Below are 20,639 nucleotides of genomic sequence, written 5' to 3' on the forward strand. Positions count from 1 at the left end.
AATGGTCCAGTTCCAGGAGGGCCTATGGCCCTTGCCATTAAGAAGTATGCACTAAGTCCGCAAAAGCATTAAAAAAAAAAAAAAAAAAGTTTATTGGAGCATCATGGCCGGTTGGGGGGGAGGGGGTATTGCTGAGTCATGGGAGAAGGGGACCCATCCCGCTGGCCATAGGGGCCCCTAAAGTGCACTCGGTGCGGCAAGGGTGGGGGTGTTGCATAGAGAGTCGGGATGGCCGGTCCTCCTTGGCCCTCCTGCCTCTCCGCCCTGCTAAGGTAGGCTGGTCTCTGGACCGCCCCGCGCCCCGGGCTCGCCGCTGCTTGGGCTCACGAAAACAGCGGGCGCACGCACCTGCAGCGCCAGCCCCGGCTCTCGGCCCCTGCCTCCAGGGGTGGCCAGAGCAGCGCTGCCCAGGCGTGTCTGCGCCACTGGAATCTCATCCATGGACTCTGCTGACGCCGAGTGGTAGGCACCTGCAGGTCCAGTGGCATGCACTGGGCTGGCGCCCGCGGAATCTGATGATGAGCTGGAGCTGCGACCTGGGCCCCTGGGCCCTGCATGGATGGAGGAAAATGTGAAACTTAGGGCTGTGAACACTCTCAGGGCCCTACCTTTCCTTCCCTCGGAGTTCAGGATCTGGTCAGAAAGGGACACTCACCCGACAGCCTGGGCAGCGGCGATTCCCGATCCGAGGTGCCAGAGGTTGGCACCTTATACACACGCCGCTTCCTCTTTTTCTGCAGAGACATGGGGAGCCTGAGTGCCCCTTCCCCAAACCCCACTTCACCCAAAGAAGGAGAGGAGTGGGGCAGGGTAGAGGCTTCTTTCCCATACCCTTCCTCATGGGCCCAGCACAGTCCCCCTCACCTGGGGTCGGATCCGGGGAGGCAGAGTCTCTGGGGAGGAGGGTTGGGGGGGCTCCATTTGGCCTCGGGTGGCAAGGAACTGAGAAAGACTAAGGGGAAGTGGAAGGGTAAGTGCTGGATGCCCATTGTTTCCTCAAATCCCACCCCTCTGGATGTTCTGAAATAAGCCACCCTTCCTAGCACACAGAAAGGGGCATTGATTTGTCCAAGGGCATGCCAGGCTGGACCCAGACCTATACTTTGGCCTTGACCTACCCCTTTTCTCCCACCTTGGATGTCCCTGCCATGCCAATGAGAGATGTTCAGGTGACACATGCCCAGGTTGCACTCACTTGGCATTCACGGTGGCAGGCCTGGCCTGGCCAGAGGGTTCTGGGCGCACATGGCTGAAGGTCCTCATGTAGAACTCCATCTCCTGGGGAAGGTGGGGGTCAGGGAGGCTGGGGCCAGGTGTGGATCCAAGGCCTTCTGGGTACTGAGCCCACCCCATCCTGTATCCGACACCCCATCCTGTACACAATACCCCACTTCTCACTGGTCTCTGTGGGAGGTCTGGGCACAGAGGTTTCCGACTGTCCTCCAGGATTCCCAGCTATGCTGGGAAAACCCCTCTGTAGGCTGAGGCTTAAAACACCCATTTCCGGGCCTTACCCCATCCCTACCATCTTCCTCACTTCATCTAGTCAAACTACCTCCTCCAGAGAACCCCCAGCCTCATAGGTCCAATGTACTCAGTCTGCTCTGCCAAGGTGGGTGGTGGGGAAAAGGCTCTCAGAGCAACCCTCTCCTACTTCTTGCTCCTCCCAGGGCTCTAGTCTCCCTGATTGTTTCCCTGGCTGGGAGACTGGCCAGACATTCATACGCTGGGGTGTGCACCTGAGGCTATGTGCATGACTGGATGGGAGCTGAGTCCTCAGGGTACCAGCCACAATCTTAGCTACCTGGGTGGGGGAACTAGTGGGACCATGCGAGGTCTCCCCCACCCCAAAAGAGAAGGCAGTTAAAGAGGTGGGAAAAAACAGCACCACAGCCCCCATCTGGGACCAGGCTTATGGGCAAGTTCTGTGTCTACTTTAGTCACTGATCCTCACAGTGACACTGTAGTGGCAGCACCAACCCCTGAAAGTGAGGGGACCTGAAGCCAGGAGGACACAGAAGTGGCCTAAGCCTGCCACTGAGCACAAAGGACGCTCATAAGGACTACAGGTGAGGAGACAAAAGCGAGGAAAAAGCCAACCCTGGTGGGGTGTGGAGGGTATAGGGCAGAGCCAGGATGATGCTGCACCCCTATGGGGGGGGGGCAGGGGGGGCACCGGGACAGCTGTCGCCTGTTCAACAGTTGTTTCCATGGAGACCGAGGCGTCCTGACTAATGCAGAGATGACACTGTAACAGCAACGCCGTCTCTAAAACAAGCCTATGTTTGGGGGCAACGGCTCTAGAGTGGGGCCCCTCCCGCATTCCTGCTCAGGGTGGGGGTGGGGAGGCTGCCTTCAGGGCCCTGGAAGATCTGGGGGATAGAGCCCAGCTGGCCATGGGCTGCCTGCACAGATGCAGAGATTGAAGCCCAGAGTAAGTCTCATGCCCAACCAAGGCCCAGACTAGCCCTTTGTAAAGTAGTGTGGGGGCGCCAGCCTCAGGAGAGGAGCACTGGGAAAGAAGCGTTCAGAGGCCAGTCACAAGAACTAGAACCTCAAGGTAATGACTGGGACCTCACGGTAATCTGGCCTCCCCCATCTTTTCTCTTCCCCCAGTATGGACTCGGCACCCCTCCAGGGCCCAGCAAAGAGGGGCAAAGCATTTCTTGGTGCCCCTGGGCTCCAGAAGCAAGGCAGGGTGGGAGGAGCAGCAGTTAGAGGATGGTCCCAGAAGCCTGAGGGGCCAGGGTGGGACAGCAGCCAGGTCCTAGCCAGCTGGGAAAATTTGAGGGTATACCAGGGTATCCCCATTCAAACCCCCTTCCCTTCATCACAGCTGTCCCCAGGATCCTCTCTCAGCTTCAAAATGTGTACATTCCTCCAAAAAACTAAAAACAGAACTACTCTACGACCCAGCAATTGCACTACTGGGCATTTATCCAAGGGATACAAGTGTGCTGTTTCGAAGGGACACATGCACCCCCATGTTTATAGCAGCACTATCAACAATAGCCGAAGTATGGAAAGAGCCCAAATGTCCACTGATGGATGAATGGATAAAGAAGATGTGGTATATATATATATATATATATATATATATATATATATATATATACACACACACACACATATATACATACAGTGGAGTATTACTCGGCAATCAAAAAGAATGAAATCTTGCCATTTGCAACTCTGTGGATGGAACTGGAGGGTATTATGCTAAGTGAAATTAGTCAGAGAAAGACAAAAATCATATGACTTCACTCATCTGAGGACTTTAAGAGACAAAACAGATGAACATAAGGGAAGGGAAACAAAAATAATATAAAAACAGGGACGGGGACAAAACAGAAGAGACTCATAAATATGGAGAACAAACAGGGTTACGGGTGGGGTTGTGGGAGGGGGGATGGGCTAAATGGGTAAGGGGCACTAAGGAATCTACCCCTGAAATCATTGTGGCACTGCATGCTAACTAATTTGGATGTAAACTTTAAAAAATAAAACAAGTTAAAAAAATTTTTTTAAATGTATACATTCCTCAAACAGCGTTGATGGAGGGAGGTGGGTAGGGGATGGGCTAAATGGATGATGGGTATTAAGAAGGCACTTATGATTAGCACTGGATGTTGTATGTAAGTGATTAAATTCTATTCCCAAAACCAATATTACACTATATGTTAACTAGAATTTAAATAAAAATTTGACCAAAAAAAAAAAGTGCGCATTCCTGAATGGTAAATGGCACTTCTCAGCCTCAGAACTCTCCTCTGTGCAATGGGACAAACACATCCCTCCTCTTCCTGGGGAGGCCTCCCTCAGGTCACATACAGATGGTATTAAATGCCCTTGCTGGCACACCTGACTCCAAAGCCTAGGCAAGCAGTGACTACAGGGCAGGGGTCTAGATCCCTGTAGTCTAAGCATCTTAGGACCAGTCCTGCCTCAGTGGGTAATGACTATGAAGCTTGAGAAAGTCTCCTGCCTAGGGAATGCCCACTCCGAGGATAGCTGCCACTGCACTTACAAGGGTTCAATGCCAGGCACCAGTGTGTGTACATAGTGGTGTGGCAGGAGGGTCACCACCAAAAGTCAACACTCCCCCCGGGCCTCCCAGGCCCTACCCCTGGCAATGAGAACAGGAGAGGCCGGGTCCCAAGCCTTCTCCCAACCCGCCCACCAGCCTGTGTTTGTGTCTAGTTGCCATGGGGACTTGGGATCCAGAGTTCAGCCTTCCCAGCAAGGCCTGCCTGGGCCCCCTGCCTTCCCAGTCCCTGGGGGCTCCAAGAACTGGACCACCCCCACCTCCAGCTGCTGACCTCAGGAAGCCATGGGGCGTGGGAATGGGGATAGACTGGTCAGTAGCTGGGCTACAGGGTTCCTGCTTCAGAGTGTAGGGACTTTAACTCTTCGCAGACCCAGTGTTAGGCTCATCTGCAACACGGTTGCAGTTATATTACCTGCCTCATGGGCTCTTTTAAGGATTAAAGAAGGTGATGAGTCTAAGGTCTCAGGGTCACGGGTAGAGAGAATTGACATCTCCATCCTGGTGACCCAGTCGCTGACCCATCTCTCTTCTGCAGCCCCAACCTGCCCGCTTCCAAGCTCCCACATCCCATGCCCTCCAGCACATACTCGGAGCCCAGACAGGCATGTACATGGGGTCGGGAAAACACGGGGCTTCCTCTGGCTGTGCTCACACTTGAGCAAACAGACATGTGTTCAGTACAGGCTTGGCCTTGCCCCTCTTGCCTCCAGGTACTCCCCTGCTCCAACTGTGATTCCAGGCCTGCTTTCCTTTGCCCTGTCTCATTGCTGCTTGCTGCACAGCCACCGCCCCTCCCACACCCAGGCCCCATCTCCCATCCCCTCAGCCCTCTGGGCGACTTCTATACCTGAATGGGCCGCATCTTGGGGGGACATGACTCGAGCTCCCTGTGGGCCCCCTTTGCCTCCTGTGGCAGGCGATGCTGCACGATGTACTCATAGGTGGTGAGCTTGTGCCACACTGAGGGGGTGAGGAGAGGGCTCAGTGCAGTGGAAAGGGGATCCTAGAGTTCAGAAGGTAAGGGAGGGTACCCAGCCCCAGCCTGAAAACTACTGTCCCCATATACACTAATCCATTAAGTGAGACCAGGCCACCATCAAAAGCCAATACTGAAAAAGGAGCATGGCTTCAGGGTTCTATGGCCCAAGTGGTACCTCCCTGCAGGCTAGGGACCCCTATCCACCGCAAGGCAGGTATAGGTATATGTGAGTGGGGGCTGGGGGACTTACTGAGATAAATGTGGAAGCACAGCAGGTGGCCAAGCAGGGCTGTGGAAAGCAGGCCCAGAAGGATGAGTAGGGCAGCCAGGGCTAGGATGGCAGGAGCCTGGGTCTCCACAGGGGCAGCGGGCAGGAACACGAACCACACATCTGTGTGATTCTTCAGGACTGCAAGGCACAGGCAGACTGCTCATCCGGGCTGTGACCAATGACTAGGACAGGCCCAGGGTTGGAAGGCGGAAGTGGGCCTGGAGCCGGGACTGACCTTCAAAGTGGCGATTGGTGCGCAGCCGCATGGGGTTGACAAAGAACTCCACAAAGACATAAGTGGCCACCAGCACGAGGAGCAGGACACCCAGTAAAGCAGATGCCACACTGTGTAGAAAGAGCCTGGGCCCAGCCGTGGGCAGCTGTCAGCACCCAGGTGCTCCAGCTGGATAAGGGCCCAGAACTCAGAAGGGCCCATGGTTGGGAGGGGAGCCAGGCCTCTGACCCCACAGCCCCAACTCCTCACGAAGCCAATGACTTAGGGCAAAGATCAGTTTGGGCAGCCACCCCAGCAGGCTTCCCACCATTCTGTGGACCCACAGGAGAAAGCCCCCAAACCTTCCCTCAGCAGTCCCAGGTGGCAGCCATCAGGAGCATCACCCTCAGACCAACACATTAATGCACACCAGCGCACAGGTCCACCAAGCACCGCACCCCCCGCCCCCTGCCCCGCCTCATACGCAAGCTCAGGGTTCCTGGCTCACACTCGGACCCGTGCATCCGCAGGCACCCTTGCGGCCCGTGCCGCGCTCTCACCTGTAGTTCCTCTCGCCCACGCAGTTGTTGAGCCACTTGCAGTGGTGGTCGAAACCGCACACGCACTTGTTGCAGGCGCTGCAGTGCTTGGAGCGAGCGCTCCTGCGGGAGGGGGTGGAGGGGCACAAGGCGGTCGGCTAGCTTTTCCCGCACTTCGCCACCGGCCTGGCTGGGGCCACGGAAGACCGGAACGCCGGGCCTGGAGCGCGTTACCCACCCCGCACTCCACCGGAACCTGGAAACGGCGACGGGGAGCGCGCACGCCCTCTGGTGGCACTGCGAAGCAGAGCACCCACAGGAGGTCTGGCTTCTGAAGAGCCAGGGTAGGAGGTAGAGGGGTTGGGAGGCATTACACTTAACCGCTAAGGGATTGCGCACCTGCGTGATGGTGGCATGAAACGGAAATGGGGCTTCTTTTCCAAGCAAGGACCCCTGCGCCAAGCCAGGAGACGATGCAGGTGTGGCACCAAGGAGCAGAAGAGAGCAAGGCTGCTGGGTCCGGGGCCTGCGTTGCTTTTTCTGACATCTCCATTTTTTGAGTCCCTATTTCCCTGCCAGTCTATGGGAATTTTACTGGCATTCTTCCAGAAAACCTCTGCCAGAAAAAGTCTGTCTAGGCTAACCCAAAGGGAGCCAAAGGATGAGGAGCAAGCTGACATCTGGGTGAACAGCAGTTGGCTGCAGGGGGTCAGAGGAGGTGAGGCCACATTAGGAATGCAAGCCCAAAGGGGTGTGGGAGAGTGAGCTGCAGCCCCTTCCCCAGAACAGAACAGAGTGGGCGGCCATTGCCACAGCATCCACTTAAGAGCAATGCACTGACTGGTGCCTAGTGAAGGAAAGGATGATCAGACACCAAACTCCTCAGTGCCTTAATGCCATTGCCTCTTTCTCTGTCCTGGGGACATACCCCTTCAACAGGCTGTGAACATTAAGATTAGAAATGTAGAGCTAGCCTTGGACCATACCGCCATCCCCAATCCCCTGCCTGAGGCTGGAAGCTCCAGGAGAGTAGGGAGGGACCTAGGGAGGCAGTCCAGAACAGCCAAGGAGGCATGGGCTCTGCAAATTCTGACTGTCCTTCCCACTAGCAGCATGATCTGGAGTAAGTCACTTGGCCTCTTTGGGCTTCAGATTCCTCATGGGTAACTGAGGATAACAGTATGGGCTTGGGGGCCAGGCAGGCTGGACTGTGAATCTAGCTCTGCTACCCAATAGCCATATGACCTCAGGCATAGGTCATATGGGAGCACTGGGCTCCCATATGAGCATTGGGCACTTCCTCTTCTGTGAGGTGAGGTGCTGCCCACCCTGCAGGGTTGTTCATAAGCACTTAGCACATAGTAAGTACTCAAGCATTAGTGCCCCTCCCCGTCCCTATCTGGGAATGCTTGTGAGAGATGGGGGTAGGGGAGTCACTGGCAGAGTCAGTCAGTAGAAAAGTCTGTGGCAGTGCCAAGTGTCTCCTACTGTAACTGTTGGAAATGCCATTCCTCATCTTCTGTTTCCAATCTCCTCCTTCACCCAATTCTCTGTCACTCTGTCAAGATTCTTGACTGTGTAAAACACGAGGTTTCTGAGGCATCAGCATAACTATAAAGCCCTGGGCATGCCCTCTCCGCCTTGAACGTACGCTGGCAGTTCCCCGGGGCACAATCACCACCCACACACACCCTCAGTCCACACTCACTCACACATCTACGTCGCACAAGTTGCAATGCAGGTCTTCAATGACGTGTGCATGTTGGCTGCGGTTGAAAATGGGCAGGGGGCCTGCATAGCTCTTGTCCCTCACATTGGCATCTGCTGGATCGATGGAGACAGCAGTCAGGTGAACCACAAGGTGGCCGGCAAAGATGGCGCCCATGCACTGGCCCAGAAGGTTAAAGACTCACTCCACACTCTGCTGGCTGGAAGCCCCTCTTCCCCACTTTCCAGGGCCAGGTAGCAGCTCTCCACCTCCATATGACTCCCTCATGCAGAGACTCTCTGCCTGTGCCACCTCTTACCTCCAGCCCCACGAGAGCTTCCTTGAAAGACCTCTTCAGCATACCCATGCCCCAGATGGAAGAGAGGAGCCATCTGGTAATGGAGCTCACAAGGCACTGCCTACTGTCGCTGAGCGGCCCAACCACAGGGCCCTGGCCTCACTGCTCCAGTCCTGGCACAGGCCATAGGCTGGTCTGATGTTGGAATCTGATCTGGTTTCAGATTCTAAATGGTGAAATGAGACTGAAAGAGATTATCCTCTAAGGCCCAAGGACCCAAAATATAAGTTCTAAGTTTGTTTCTCTTGCCTTCATAGGAATTCGGATCTGAGAGGGAAGCAGCCATCCTTTCTCAGCAGCTGGGCCAGATGGAGAATCACTTGTAGGTAGGGTCCAATACACCCACCGCCTCCCTGACTGGAGTCCAGGTACTTGGAGCCCTAGGGCTGAGGATTCTGGGATGGCTTGACATATTCAGCGCCTGGCCAGGGGCAGCCTGGCTAATTCCTGGGGCTGAAACACAGATCATTCAGGACCTATCTGCTCAGTGAATAGAACAAATGCAGGGGACGAGTATCCTGACAATTTGCTGCAAAGTCTACATTTGTAAAAATTCACCAATAGGTTCCAGACAGCCATCTGCCCTCCCTCCCTCCATCTGTCCTCTTGCTAACCAGGCAGACCTCATATCCTTCCATCATTCATCCCTCCATCGGTCGGCTGCCTAACCTCCTTTTTCCTTCTTCCTCCTCCTCCCAGTGGCCAAATTTCCATACATGTCTGTGTGAGTCAGGCTCTGCCCTAATATGCTACACCACTGCTGAACACGAGGACCACAGCCCACGAAGGCCAGACAGCCCTGGCTGTGGGTCAGGCCTTCACTTCTTCCCTGGGTACTCCACAGTCTCCTGACTCTGTTCCTCTGGCCTCAGTGCCCTTGAGCCTGCCCTTCACTTGATCCCAAAGTGAGCACTGAATAGCTTAAATAAAGCCTTGCCTGCTTCAATTTTTACAGTGGCTCTCGATGGCTCTCAAGTTAAAGTTTACTGTTCTGTTCAGTGCCAAGGCTTCTCTTGCTCTGGCTCCTGTCACACCTGTCTGATATCACCACCCACTACTCCTCACCATTCCAGCCTCTCTTCAGACACACTGAATGTAGGCAAACATTTAGTTTTCTGCTCCAACACTCCTCCCATACCACTCCCTGGTTCATTCATTTGACTGTTCACTCAGGTCTTTCTCTGCGCCAAGCTCTGAGGGCTATGCCAGGGGCAAGACAGACTTGGGCCCTCGCCCCAAGGAGCCTACAGTCTGATGGGAAACACATATGTTAATCAAATAATGGGTTGATTACAATGAAGGAAGTTCATGGGACCATGTGAATTTACAACTGAGTAACCTCATCTAATCTGAAGGGATCCGGAAAGCTGAAGCATCATCTCAGCTGAGACTTGGAGAGGAACAGATAATGTAAATAGGAGGGGCTTGGCTGGGTACTGGGACCAAGTAGAGTCCCGGCCAGAGGGGTGGCTGGTGTGTGGTTCCAGCTCAGCTCGTTGCTGCCATGCTAGAATAAGGGCACACACCACCATATTCTAACTTTTCAAAAGGAACTAGAAATCTGGATTTTTATGAGGTCTCATTTTTTAAATGTTGACAAAAAATAAATAATTCTTAAAATACACCTGCTAAAGGAACACTTAAGACTGTCCATTTTGTGTGTTAACTGTCCCCCAATTAAAAAAGAAAATCTGGAGGCACCTGGATGGCTCAGTCAGTTAAGTGTCTGACTTCAGCTCAGGTCATGATCTCACAGTTCCTTGAGTTTGAGCCCCACATTGGGCTCTCTGATGTCAGCGTGGAGCCTGCTTCGGATCTGTCTCTCTCTCTCTGCCTCTCCCTCACTCGTGTGTGTGTACGCTCCTTCTCTGTCTCTCAAAAATAAATAAACATTAAAAAATTTTTTTAATAAAAAAGAAAATCTGGTGGCAGCTGGGTGGCTCAGTTGGTTGAGTGTGTGACTCTTGATCTTGGGGTCGTGAGTTCAAGCCACACTCTGGGCACAGAGCCTACTTTAAAAAAGAAAAGAAAAGAAAAATCTGTAGGCCAAACAGGCCTGTGGGCTGCCGGTTCTGGACTTCTTATTTAGCTGGGTGTTCGGGTAGGGAGAGAGTCAAGAGCCTTCCAGCCAAGAGACCAGTGGTGTCAGAGGAAATAATGTAAGAGGCTGGGGAGATGGACAGAACCCAGAACATGAAGAGTCCTGAGGATCTTGAACATCATTTCTTAAGACAGGAAGAGGCCATTATGGGATGTTAAGCTGGGGAGCAACTTTATCAGATTTGGATTTTGAAAGGGCAATCTGCTGCAGGAACACGGGTGGACACAGATGGATTGGCCCAAGAGTGTGTGGGGGGAGGCCTATTTGGAAACAAAACAGTCATCTAGGTAAGAGGGGCAGATGGCAGTGGGGAGGAAAGAGGGCAAGCTTGGATAGCTATTTAGGAGCTAACATCCACAGAACTTGATGACTGACTGGATATAGATGATGAAGGAAAGGGGCAGAGCCAAGAGTACCCAGAGAGGTGACCACAGAGGAGGATGGGCACATAGCAGATCCGCATCTGAGCCCACGGTGGTGTTGGTCTAGACAGCCCTCCTCCTACACCCATAATCTGTTGTATGGCTCCTACCCTCATACCTACCATGTGATGATCTCTAATCTACAAGGCTTTCCCCCAGCGGCAGGCTGAGCACCCCAGGGCTGGGGGCCTGTCTTACTCATCTTTGCAACGGTAGGTCCCAGGCCACTTCCAGGCCCCAAGTAGATACTTGCTACACACCATTACCCTACCTCATTCCTCAGGGGCCCTGAGGAAGTTTTCATAAGGAAGGTGGCTTTGATGGAAGGAAGGAGAAGCATACAGGCCTAGAAGTGGGAGTGCCAATCCTGGTGGCTCTGTGAGCCTCCACGTTGCCCAAAGGAATCAATGTGGAGAAGACAAAACCCTTAAATCGTCCCACTGCCTCAGAGTCAGGTTGCCTGAGCAGCCCTTCTTGTCTCGGTGGGTATCAGCTGTGTGACCTCAGGAAGTCGCTTAAACTCTCTGAGCCCTGACTTCTTCATTAGTAAAGTGGGGAGAACACCTTCCTTATAGATTATTATGAGGATTGAATGATATAATCCACATACAGGGCTTGGCACAGTGCCGGGCACATATACATGCTCAACAGATGCTAGCTACTCTTGTTTACTGTTTTTGCTCTGACTGTGCTCTTTACTGCAACCACGTGGTTATGAATCTGGCTTCCCAGGTACCCTGGTGGTAGAAGCCCAGAAAATCCTGAGTGAGGGGCATGCCCATTCCAGATCATGGGAGGAATATTTCACGAACCACTCTACTTAAGAGCACTAAGGCCTAAGTCCTGTTGGTCCCCTCAGGGAAAGGCCAGTGTTCCATTTACACAGCTGATGACTAGGCCCTGGGTCCTAGTGAACCAGGAAGCCCCCCCAGCGATATTGCTGGTGTCTGAGGACAACAACCTTCTCTACAGTCCTTCTCCACATGTTTGTCCTTGTCACTCACCAGCCAAGGGCTCTGTGGTTTCCCAAGAAAGCACACTCACACTTCTGGCTCACATATTCTGGTGCTCACACACACACCCTCGGTGCTCCTTTCCTCTGCGAAGCAGGCAGGACTCCTGTCAGACAGAGGAGGAGGCTGAGAACCGGGGAGCCGGCCGAAGCTGCTCAGCCTTGTCTGACCCCTGAAGGGCTGAGCTGTGACCAACCTCGGCTGCTGACCCTACACCCGGAGCTTTCAAGTTAATCTCTGCTAACCTCCTTTAGCCCACCCTCGCCCTTCTCCCCCAGGAAGCCCAAGAAATCATTTTCATGAAGAACACACATGAGGGCACCTCTTCTGGGCACCCTCCGGACAGGGGCACATAGCCACCTGTTGCACCCCAATCTCCTAGCCTTGCAGCCATGTCCTCGGCTCCTGGAGGTTGTGGCCAAGGCTGGGGGAGTCATACCACTGGGCTCAGGCAAGTTTGTGTTTGTCACTGTTCCCACGAGTTTCCAGGGCATCTCTATCCCTCCTCTTGTCAACTCAGCCTCACACTAAGAGTCTGGTTTACAAAACCAATGAGCTCCTAAACAGTCCTGGGTACAGCATAATTATCTGACTGTACACAAAACCACATTTTAAATATACCAGGAAACTTACTATGTAAAAGAATTCTACCATGACTCTTTTTGAAAAGTGAAAGATTCTTTTGTAAATGGAATAATTACTCTCTATCCCTTGTCGAGCTCTGGACACAATTAACATTAAGGCTCTCTTCTGTGATCACTCTTGCGGTATCTCAGTTGACAAGGTTCCTAGCTGTGTGGGCTTTAAATGCTCCAAGGTACATTAGGTCCATCTGCTCACCCCATCAGGCAGAGGGGTCAGATGGGGATTGGAAACCAGGCAGGGAGGCAGCTGGTGCTCCTGGGCAGAGAGGGGGCCTGCCTGCACTCTGTGGGGCTCTGGAGCCCAGCTTCAGGCCTCTGCCATGTTCCTCCATCCACTGCCCCAGTTCTTCCATGTACTAGCCCCACACTTTCCCAAGGATACAGCATAGCCAGCAGGCACCCAGTGGTGAGGCAGGAGGGGAACAAGGACCCCAAAGCCAATCACAGCGAAGAAGAGGTACAGCAGCCAAGCCACAATCTGGAGCGGGTGAGGGGGCCAGCTCCACCCATTCCGGCGGGACCGCTGGCCCTGCAGCTCCAGGGAGGGTCTGCTGGCCTGTGCAGGTGCTGTCCACACACTCTTCTCAGGGGCTGTCTTGTTGGAGGGCTTGTTGCAGACGTTCATCTCCAGAGGAAGGAAAAGTAGAGAAAGCATTAGCCTAAGGAGGCCTGGGCTGGAGCCCAGAGCCCCATGTGGAGAGCAGGCTGGGATGTGAAGTCATCTCCCAGCTACTCTGCAGAAGAACTGGGGCCCTAGCATGATGAAGACAGGCCATGGGGGAAGGTGTAGTGGAGTGTTTCTCAAAGCCCCAGAGCAAGCTCTGGCCCCAGCCCTGGCCAGGACAAGATAGGAGGGTCCAGGGTTTATTCAGAACACAGTGTGGCTGCCTGTTACTCAAAGTGCTGTCTCCACAGCCATCAGAGTTAAACCCAGTAAGACATGTTCTCATCTGGTAACAATATCAGGCTGGGGCCAGAGCAATGAGAACACATGCTGATTCTGTTAGTCACCTCTGTCCTGAGGCCCAAATGCAAGTGTCAGAAAGGGCCCCCTTACTCTTTGCTAGAGGAAACATGGACTAGGGGTGCTCAGAAGGGGTTCTGGTGTCTGCCCCTGGGCTAGCACGTAATCCCTTTAGGAGAGAGGCTGGGAACAGCGGGGATGGGGCGTGGGGGAGCCCTTAAACCATCTCCCCTGTGCCTCAGACTTCTTGGCTGGGGAGGGGCCAGCATGCAAGAGAAGGAAGGATCCCCCCTTGCTTCCTTCCAGCAGCAAAAAAGACCATGTTTCTCTAGGTAAATTTGGGCCTAGTGCACTGAGAAGAGACAAGTGGGCTGATGGCCTTTGACTCACTTGAGAGCTCGCTCAGAGAAGGGTGGGCCTCCTCCACAGCCAGACCACCAGATGGCAGCACTCCCCCACCCCTGTCCCACCATCCTTTAGTCTAAGACCTGGCCTAGGGGCCAAAATCACATGTAAGGCAGGCAGGGTGTGCTGTCATTACTGGAGGAAGAGCCCCACCTCCAGAATCTTCTGGGCCTGAGGGAGGACTAGTGCCTGGGCAGGCAGCGCCACACCTGGGGAGACAGGCCAACTCAGAGCCCTTGGTGGGATGGCCAGGAGTAAGGGACAAAACCCTGGCAGCTGGACTCTCCTTTCGGGAGCCCATGCCTGTGGGCCAAGGAGTCTGACTATATCAGAAAGTACAGCAGACCCCCCTCAGCACATCTACCCGGAACACCCTCCTCACATCTTGGCCCAACAAAATGTGATTTGGCCTTCAGTGCCCACTTTAAGCATCACCAATCCAGGAAGCTTTCCCTGATGCCCCAAACAGAGTCAGGGGGCCCTCATGCTCAGTCTTTCATGGGCAAGTCACTTTGCCACTTGGAACCCTGTGTCAGCCCCACATCTGCTCCCTGTTATGCCAATTTTCCCTAAGGTAGCAACTGTACTGTGATTCACTTACCCCTGCTCCCCACATGCCATTCCCCAAGCACCCAAAACATACCTTGTACATAGTAGGTGCTCAGTAAATGTTGACTTGAAATCATCTGAAATAAAGGGAAATGTGGGTGCGATAAATGGTGTGGAATCCTGGTCCACCCAGAGCCATCTGGCCCACTCTGCCCTGCCTTCGATCTGCACAGCCACCATCCAGAGACATACCTCTTGCCCAGCTCCCCCTGCCACTGGCTATTATTACCCTGACTGCCGGACATTCACACTTAGCCACTGCTTCATCCCACCTGAGGCTCAGAGCCTCCTGTAAGCCAAGCCTGCCATATTCATCTCTGAGCAGCCTTATCTCAAAGCTAAATGGGATGACCTTAGTTTTCTCCCAGGGACTCAATTGGAATCCCCTGGTCATTTGCTTTGTCTTCAAAAAGAAACAGTGAAAAGTGAAAAAAGAGCCCCAGCTTTGCAGGTAACAGATTTAGGTTCAAGTCCTGGCTCTGCACTTACTAGCTGAGTGGCTTGTTTCTTCATTTGAAAAATGGGGGTAGGGATGGCTACCTAGTGCTGTGTATAGATCAGCAACACTGTAAGTAAAGCCCTGACACATAAATGCTTCGTAAATGATAGATATTATAATTACCCTTAAAATAGCCCTCTGGGTTCTCCTGATCTCTCCAAAGGAAGGCTGCTGCATCTGATATTTTACAAGGTTAATTTCCAAAGTAATGGGATTGGTTGAAGCTGCTTTCTTAAACCAGTGGTCCCAAGGAACATGTTGTCATAAGAGCTGGGCCACTGGATGGTCATTCTAACCGTCTCACCTTTGATCAAAGTGACAATGGTAATTAAAAAAAAAAAAAAAAAGCAGGTACCACTTTATTTTCAATGTCCCCAGAGGTAGCAAATCTGTCCTTGATTTTTGGGAATTCAAAGGTCTTTAGGTAAAGCCCTGTAAATACAGTTGAGGTGGGTGGTTCTGCTCAGGGGCAAATCCCTGTGGCTTGCACATCCATTCTCCAGTGACACCATCACCAGGGAAACTCCTTTGAAGGGAACCCATGAATTAGGATCCTTAAATTCTAGCTTTCCTTTTGCCATCTTCACACCTGTGCAGCCCTACACCTTGAGGAAGTTTTTAAAGAAAGCAGCAGAGGCATATGACTGACATGTCCCCACTGCTCAGAGTGGCAGTGGTCACAGGCACCCCCAGTGCTGCTGTCTCCCCGATATCTGAAGTGGGAGGACTCATCATCTGAGGCCTGGGGGTGGCTCTGACTCCAAACCCGGGGACAACTGGCCCAGGGAGGTGCCCCTCATGTGAGACAGAGGGCAGGGGAATGGTGCTATTGGGTGAGTCCTGTACAGCAGTAGCAGCACCCCAGAGCAGACACCCAAGTTGGCCAGGAGGCATGCCACCTGCCCGGAAAACCTGGGCCAGCCAGCTCTTACCTGATGACGTTTTCCCTTGTGGGGTTGGTGGCTACAAATTCTTTTGGCCCAAAAGGCTTTGATTAAAAGGGCTGGGAGGTAGGAGAGAATCCAAGATAGGGCCTCAGGCAGCGATGGGACCAAGCACTGTCATCAGACCCAGGAACTTCTCTGGCTTTTCTTCCCCTCTCGGCACTTCTCTAGAAGACCAGAATGAAAGATGCATGGCTCTGCTCCCGGACAGCTTGGCCAGCCTGTGCATTTACACCTTGGCCCAGTCAGCACTTTTGGGGCCCAGCCCCCTGTGTGCACTAAAGATATAAACACAGATGAGACCAGGCTCCTGCCCTCAGGGCCTTGCTTTCTGGGGGCCCAGACAGACATGAAGGCAGTGGGTGAATGGGTCATACAAGGGTGAGCCATTCAGAGTGACAGAACACAGGGTGCATGGAGGGGGGATCTAGAGAAGGAGATGAGCCCTGAGGAGCTGAAGGGTCAGATCCCATGGGGCTTAGGAGGCCAGGCAAGGAAGTCTGGCTACTATTGAAAGAGCCACAAGGAGTCATAAGAAGTTTAAAGCAGGGGAATGACACAAAGGTGGTGGGTGTTTTAGAAAGCTTTCTTCTAGTCCAGTAGGGAAGAGGGCACGAGCAAGAGGGGAAAGGTGACACAACAGCAGGCTGGCCCAGGGAGGGCAGCAGCCCAGCAGCCTTGTGCTTTGGGAAGAATTGGCCAGAAGATGGAGGCCAAGCCCACAAGGTCCCCTAAACCACCGATGCCTCCAGCTGCATCTCTGGTGGGCTGAGAGGTATGTGTGCCTTGGTAAAAGTTTCTTCATGTACCTTCTGCTGCCACAGAACAAACCACAGAGTTAAACTGGTGGAGATGGAGACAAGAGTGAAGAGGTCCCAAGGAGTGTTAAGGCCAAAAGTCGCCACCTTTGGGTAAAGGTCACCTTGGGTAAGCCAAGGACCCACCTGGCTTCTGAGGTGGGCTAGAGGGGCTGTATAGCCCCCTCCCTTGTCCCAATAAGGTAAAGGTCATTGCCAAGATGACACTAATCTCTTCCTGTTAACATTCCTATGCTAAAACCCTAAAATAGCATTTTCAAAAGAAAGTTAGGCTACCTTACTTTATGTGCCTAATTTAAATGAGGGAAGTCAACATTTCAAGTTCTCATTATGAACTGTAGAATAGTTCTATGACTGATCCACTTCCCTCTTGCCCACCTCTGCTCCCACCAAAAAAGTATTTAGGAATGTTTCCTAAGATTTATGAATGGCGTTGTCAAAACAACCAGACCAAAGTGAAAAATACTAGCCCTGGAGAGGCTGTGGGCACCCCTGTGTTCCTGAAAAATGTTTGAGGATTTCAGAAAAGAATCAATTTCATTACTAAAGAGGCTTTTTAGGAGGAGGCCACTGACCTGGCAGGGTAGAATGATGGGGTTAGAGAAGAAGAGACAGGGCTCTTAGAGGGGGATTGAGGGCCTGGGGACCTGAGCCATCAAGGGAGAGAGGCAGGTTGGAGCTAGGCAAGAGCACAAGCCTGGAAACAGATCCTGGCTCTGGTTCCTGCACTGCCACTCACAGATTGGGTAACCCGGAGGCAAATTTCAGAGGCAACTCTTTGGGTGTCTTCTTTACTCAGCTTTTTAAAAAGTTAGCTGGGGGGTGCCTGTCTGGTTCAATCACTAGAGCATGCCACTCTTGGGTCTCGGGGTTATGAGTTCAAGCCCACTTAAAAAAAAATAAAATAAAAAAGGTAGCTGGAAGGCAATTTGGCAATGTCTACCAAACTTTAGAACACATATACCCTTGGGCCCAGTCATTCCATTTCTAGGTATTTATCTTATACATATAGTCACAAAGTACACAAAGATTCACAGCAATCTTGTTTGCAATAATAAAGAACAAAAAACAATATAAACAAACTATGGCACAGTCACACAATGAAATGCTACACAATATCAAAACAATGAGGGATGAAATGACCTTCGATACACAGTGAAGTGAAAAAGCAAGATGTGGGCAGTTGTAGAACATGCTATATCAAGTAAGTGAAAACAAACAGGGATGGGTATGTTCCAATTTGCATAGATTCTCTCTGGAAAGAAATGCAAAAAGGCAAACACAGGGACAGCCTCTGGGAAGATCTAGTGGCTGCAGTGAAAGAGACTTGCTTTTACTGTGCAGTGTTTGAAATTTTTTTACCATATGCATCAATGCTTTTGAAAAAAAGAATGTGTCAGATAAATAATTAAGGGGTGTCACCTCTTACCCTCCTGGCCCACTGGGCTGCCACGTAGACCAAATGTGCTTGTGGGCTCCAGAGCCCTGTACCACACCTGACAAACAAGGAAATCCCACCTAACTACCATGCAAAAAGAGTGCTCAGTTTTATTTCGGTGCTTCCTCACTCCTCGAAAGCAACTCTGAATCATTCCACTGCAGAGCTGTGAGGAAGAACCACAGAGCTCCCTATGAGCTGTTGGGAGTCTTGTCAAAGTTGGAATCAGACCTCTGGGCAGCACAAGAGGAGTTGCTGGGCAGGACCCTGTTCCAGTGCTCAGCCAAAAGTCAGCTCAGCTTCCTGTGACTCCAGAACCCAAAGGGAAGGTGCATGCAACAGGATGGTTTTGCTCACAACCATCTTTTCTATTTGCTAAGAAAAGCTAGAGGATTTACAGGAATTATTTTCTATGGATATTTCTTTTGCTTTCTTGCAGGGCTTGAACTCATGACCCTGAGATCAAGACCTTAGCTGAGATAAAGAGTCATACACTTAACCGACTGAGCCGTCCTGGCACCCGTCCATGGATATTTCTAAACAACTTTTCCTTGCATCTGCTTTTAAAATAATTTTCACTAAGGGTGCTTGGGTGGCTCAGTCAGTTTTGGCTTGGGTTGTGATCTCATAGTTCGTGGGTTCAAACCCCATGTGGGCGCTGTGCTGACACCATGGAGCCTGCTTGGGATTCTCTCTCTCTCTCTCTCTCTGTCTCTCTCTCTCTCTCCCCTCCCCCAAGCTCGCTTGCTCACTCTCTCTCTCAAGATAAATAAATAAACTTAAATTTTTTTAAATAAAATAAAATAATTTTCACTAAGATTTAACAGATGTCCACTTTAAATCTAAACAGAGGCTGGAAAAAAAAATGCTGCATGGTACACACTGTTTTACAGTGCAAAAAAAGTCATTTATAAAAGAAGTTTTGGGCAAATACTTTATTAAAATTCCCTCCAGGTACCAGAGAAGTCTCTGGCCTTAAAATTCTGGGAAGTGGCTCCAGTTTGACTAAGATATGCACCTCACAACAATGCCCAGAAAATAAATTGGAACTTCAAGCTGTTCTCATAGACCCGTCCAGTCACTGGCCTCAGATGTAGCTGGGCTCTTCACATAAACAACAACACAGAAATCTGATGCTAGAGCAAGAAAACCCTGAAATCTCACTCATTCCTGAGTTGATGTGGTGTGCAAACATTTTCTGTGCCATTCTCCTCCTGAAGCAACCAGTGCAACTGTTTGGGATTCAGGTTTAGCCAGGGAAAGGGGACAAGAAGGAAGGAGTAACAATGGAGAGAAAAAAGGCCAATGAGAGGAGCCAATGGTTGTTGATTTTAACCAGGAAATCAACTCACATGATTGTAGGAGCAAGCCTGGAGGAACACCCACCAAGAAACAGTCGTTAAGAGCAAAGTTGTGACAAAACAAAGTAAGAAAAACAAAAGAAAAAAAAACTAAGCACCAATGTTGCTTTTATTGCAACTCATGGTGATTATCCGTTTACAAACCCATCTTCCATGGTGAACCACCAGTTCCACAAAAGCAAAGACCACCCCACACCTATCTCTAAATCCAGCTTTCCTTCAATAAAAGAAATTAAACCATTTGTTACCATCTCTGCTGCCATCACCCTAATCCAACCCTCCATCATTGCTCCCCTGTAGCAATGTAGTTTCAGTAATAATGGCCATTTGGAGGGAACTTTTTCTGTGTCAGGAACTACTTTAACAGAATGCACTTATAAGCCCTCACAACTCTCTGAGGTAGGTAGGTCCTGTCATTTCAAACTGTTCCCAAAGACCTCCTCTGTCATTGGTCTCGGATGGACTGGTCTCTCACTTTCTCTCTCATAAACAACATGCAGAATAACATCCCCCTTTCACAGATGAAGACACTGAGGCTCAGAGAGACTAAGTTCTTCTAGGAGACACAGTTAGACTGGCAGAATTACGATGGCCCTCGAATGACTTGCTGGTGTGCCCTGTCATAAGGACACTGCCCACAGCAGCCAGAGGAAGGTGAGCTTTTCAAAACTTCAAATTCATCAAAACTTTTCAATGGTTTCCTCCTGCTTCTAGGACAAAGTTGAAACCTCCATCCCATCCTTCAATGCTCCCCTCATCCTTTCTGTTCCTTAATAGTACTTTGCTGCCTTTGCATTTACTTTTCCCTCTTCCAGAAACACCCTTCCCCTACTTACAATTTTGGTTCCTTTCAACCTTCGGGTCTTAGCTTCAAAGTCACCTTTTATAGGAGACCCTGCCAGAATACCACCCCCGCCCCCTCCATGACGTCACCAGAGTACTTATCTCGAGCGAAAATCACACAGTCGTCTATCTGGAGCCTGCCCACCCCACCCCCCTTAATATTCTGTGGGTTCTGGAGATCGTGCCGTTTCCTGGAATCCTCAGTGACCCCGTCCCTGGCACACAGTATTGAGAATACTGTGTATATTGAGTATCTGCTCAATGCAGATATGTGAACCTGATGAATACTAGAAGGAAGCCCCGCGTTCTGCCCTGTCCCTTGAAGCCCAGGCCGCGGGCTCCAGGCCAAGGTGAGCGCAGAGCACAGCCGGGCGGCTGCAGCCACAACCCCGTGGCTCGTGCCAGGTTTCGAGGTGAGAACCGCGGTGGGGGCTACTCACCTGCGCGTCGCGTCGACCGAG

General features: G+C 51.6%; 1 protein-coding gene across 2 annotated transcripts; it reads right to left on the minus strand.

Annotated features, from left to right (window-relative positions):
• Positions 1-101: 101 nt before the first annotated feature.
• ZDHHC1 (zinc finger DHHC-type containing 1) lies at positions 102-14,337 on the minus strand. 2 transcript variants are annotated; one of them, XM_047079238.1, is made up of 11 exons: positions 14,310-14,337; positions 12,680-12,922; positions 7,764-7,939; positions 6,073-6,174; positions 5,534-5,658; positions 5,278-5,436; positions 4,896-5,008; positions 1,196-1,278; positions 865-952; positions 656-734; positions 102-551 (listed from the first exon to the last, which is right to left on the minus strand). In XM_047079238.1, exons 1-11 carry the CDS (start codon positions 14,316-14,318, stop codon positions 268-270), a joined length of 1,461 nt encoding a protein of 486 aa, XP_046935194.1. In that variant the 5' UTR covers positions 14,319-14,337; the 3' UTR covers positions 102-267. The 2 variants fall into 2 exon arrangements, with proteins under 2 accessions (XP_046935194.1, XP_046935193.1); XM_047079237.1 differs by having other exon boundaries at positions 656-893.
• Positions 14,338-20,639: the final 6,302 nt, after the last annotated feature.

The sequence above is a fragment of the Lynx rufus genome, unplaced genomic scaffold (genome assembly GCF_022079265.1).
Source record: "Lynx rufus isolate CCGP_SWC_20201006 ecotype Redwood Valley unplaced genomic scaffold, mLynRuf1.p SCAF_16, whole genome shotgun sequence".
NCBI classification, from domain to species: Eukaryota; Metazoa; Chordata; class Mammalia; order Carnivora; family Felidae; genus Lynx; species Lynx rufus.

Bases quoted from the DNA above. Each gene is read 5' to 3' on its own strand.
- ZDHHC1 (XM_047079237.1), bottom strand. The intron at 5,659-6,072 runs GTGAGAGCGCGG...GGCTGGGCCCAG, and splicing joins GTGGGCGAGAGGAACTACAG to GCTCTTTCTACACAGTGTGG. The intron at 1,279-4,895 runs GTATAGAAGTCG...CACCTTCCCCAG, and splicing joins CCAAGATGCGGCCCATTCAG to GAGATGGAGTTCTACATGAG.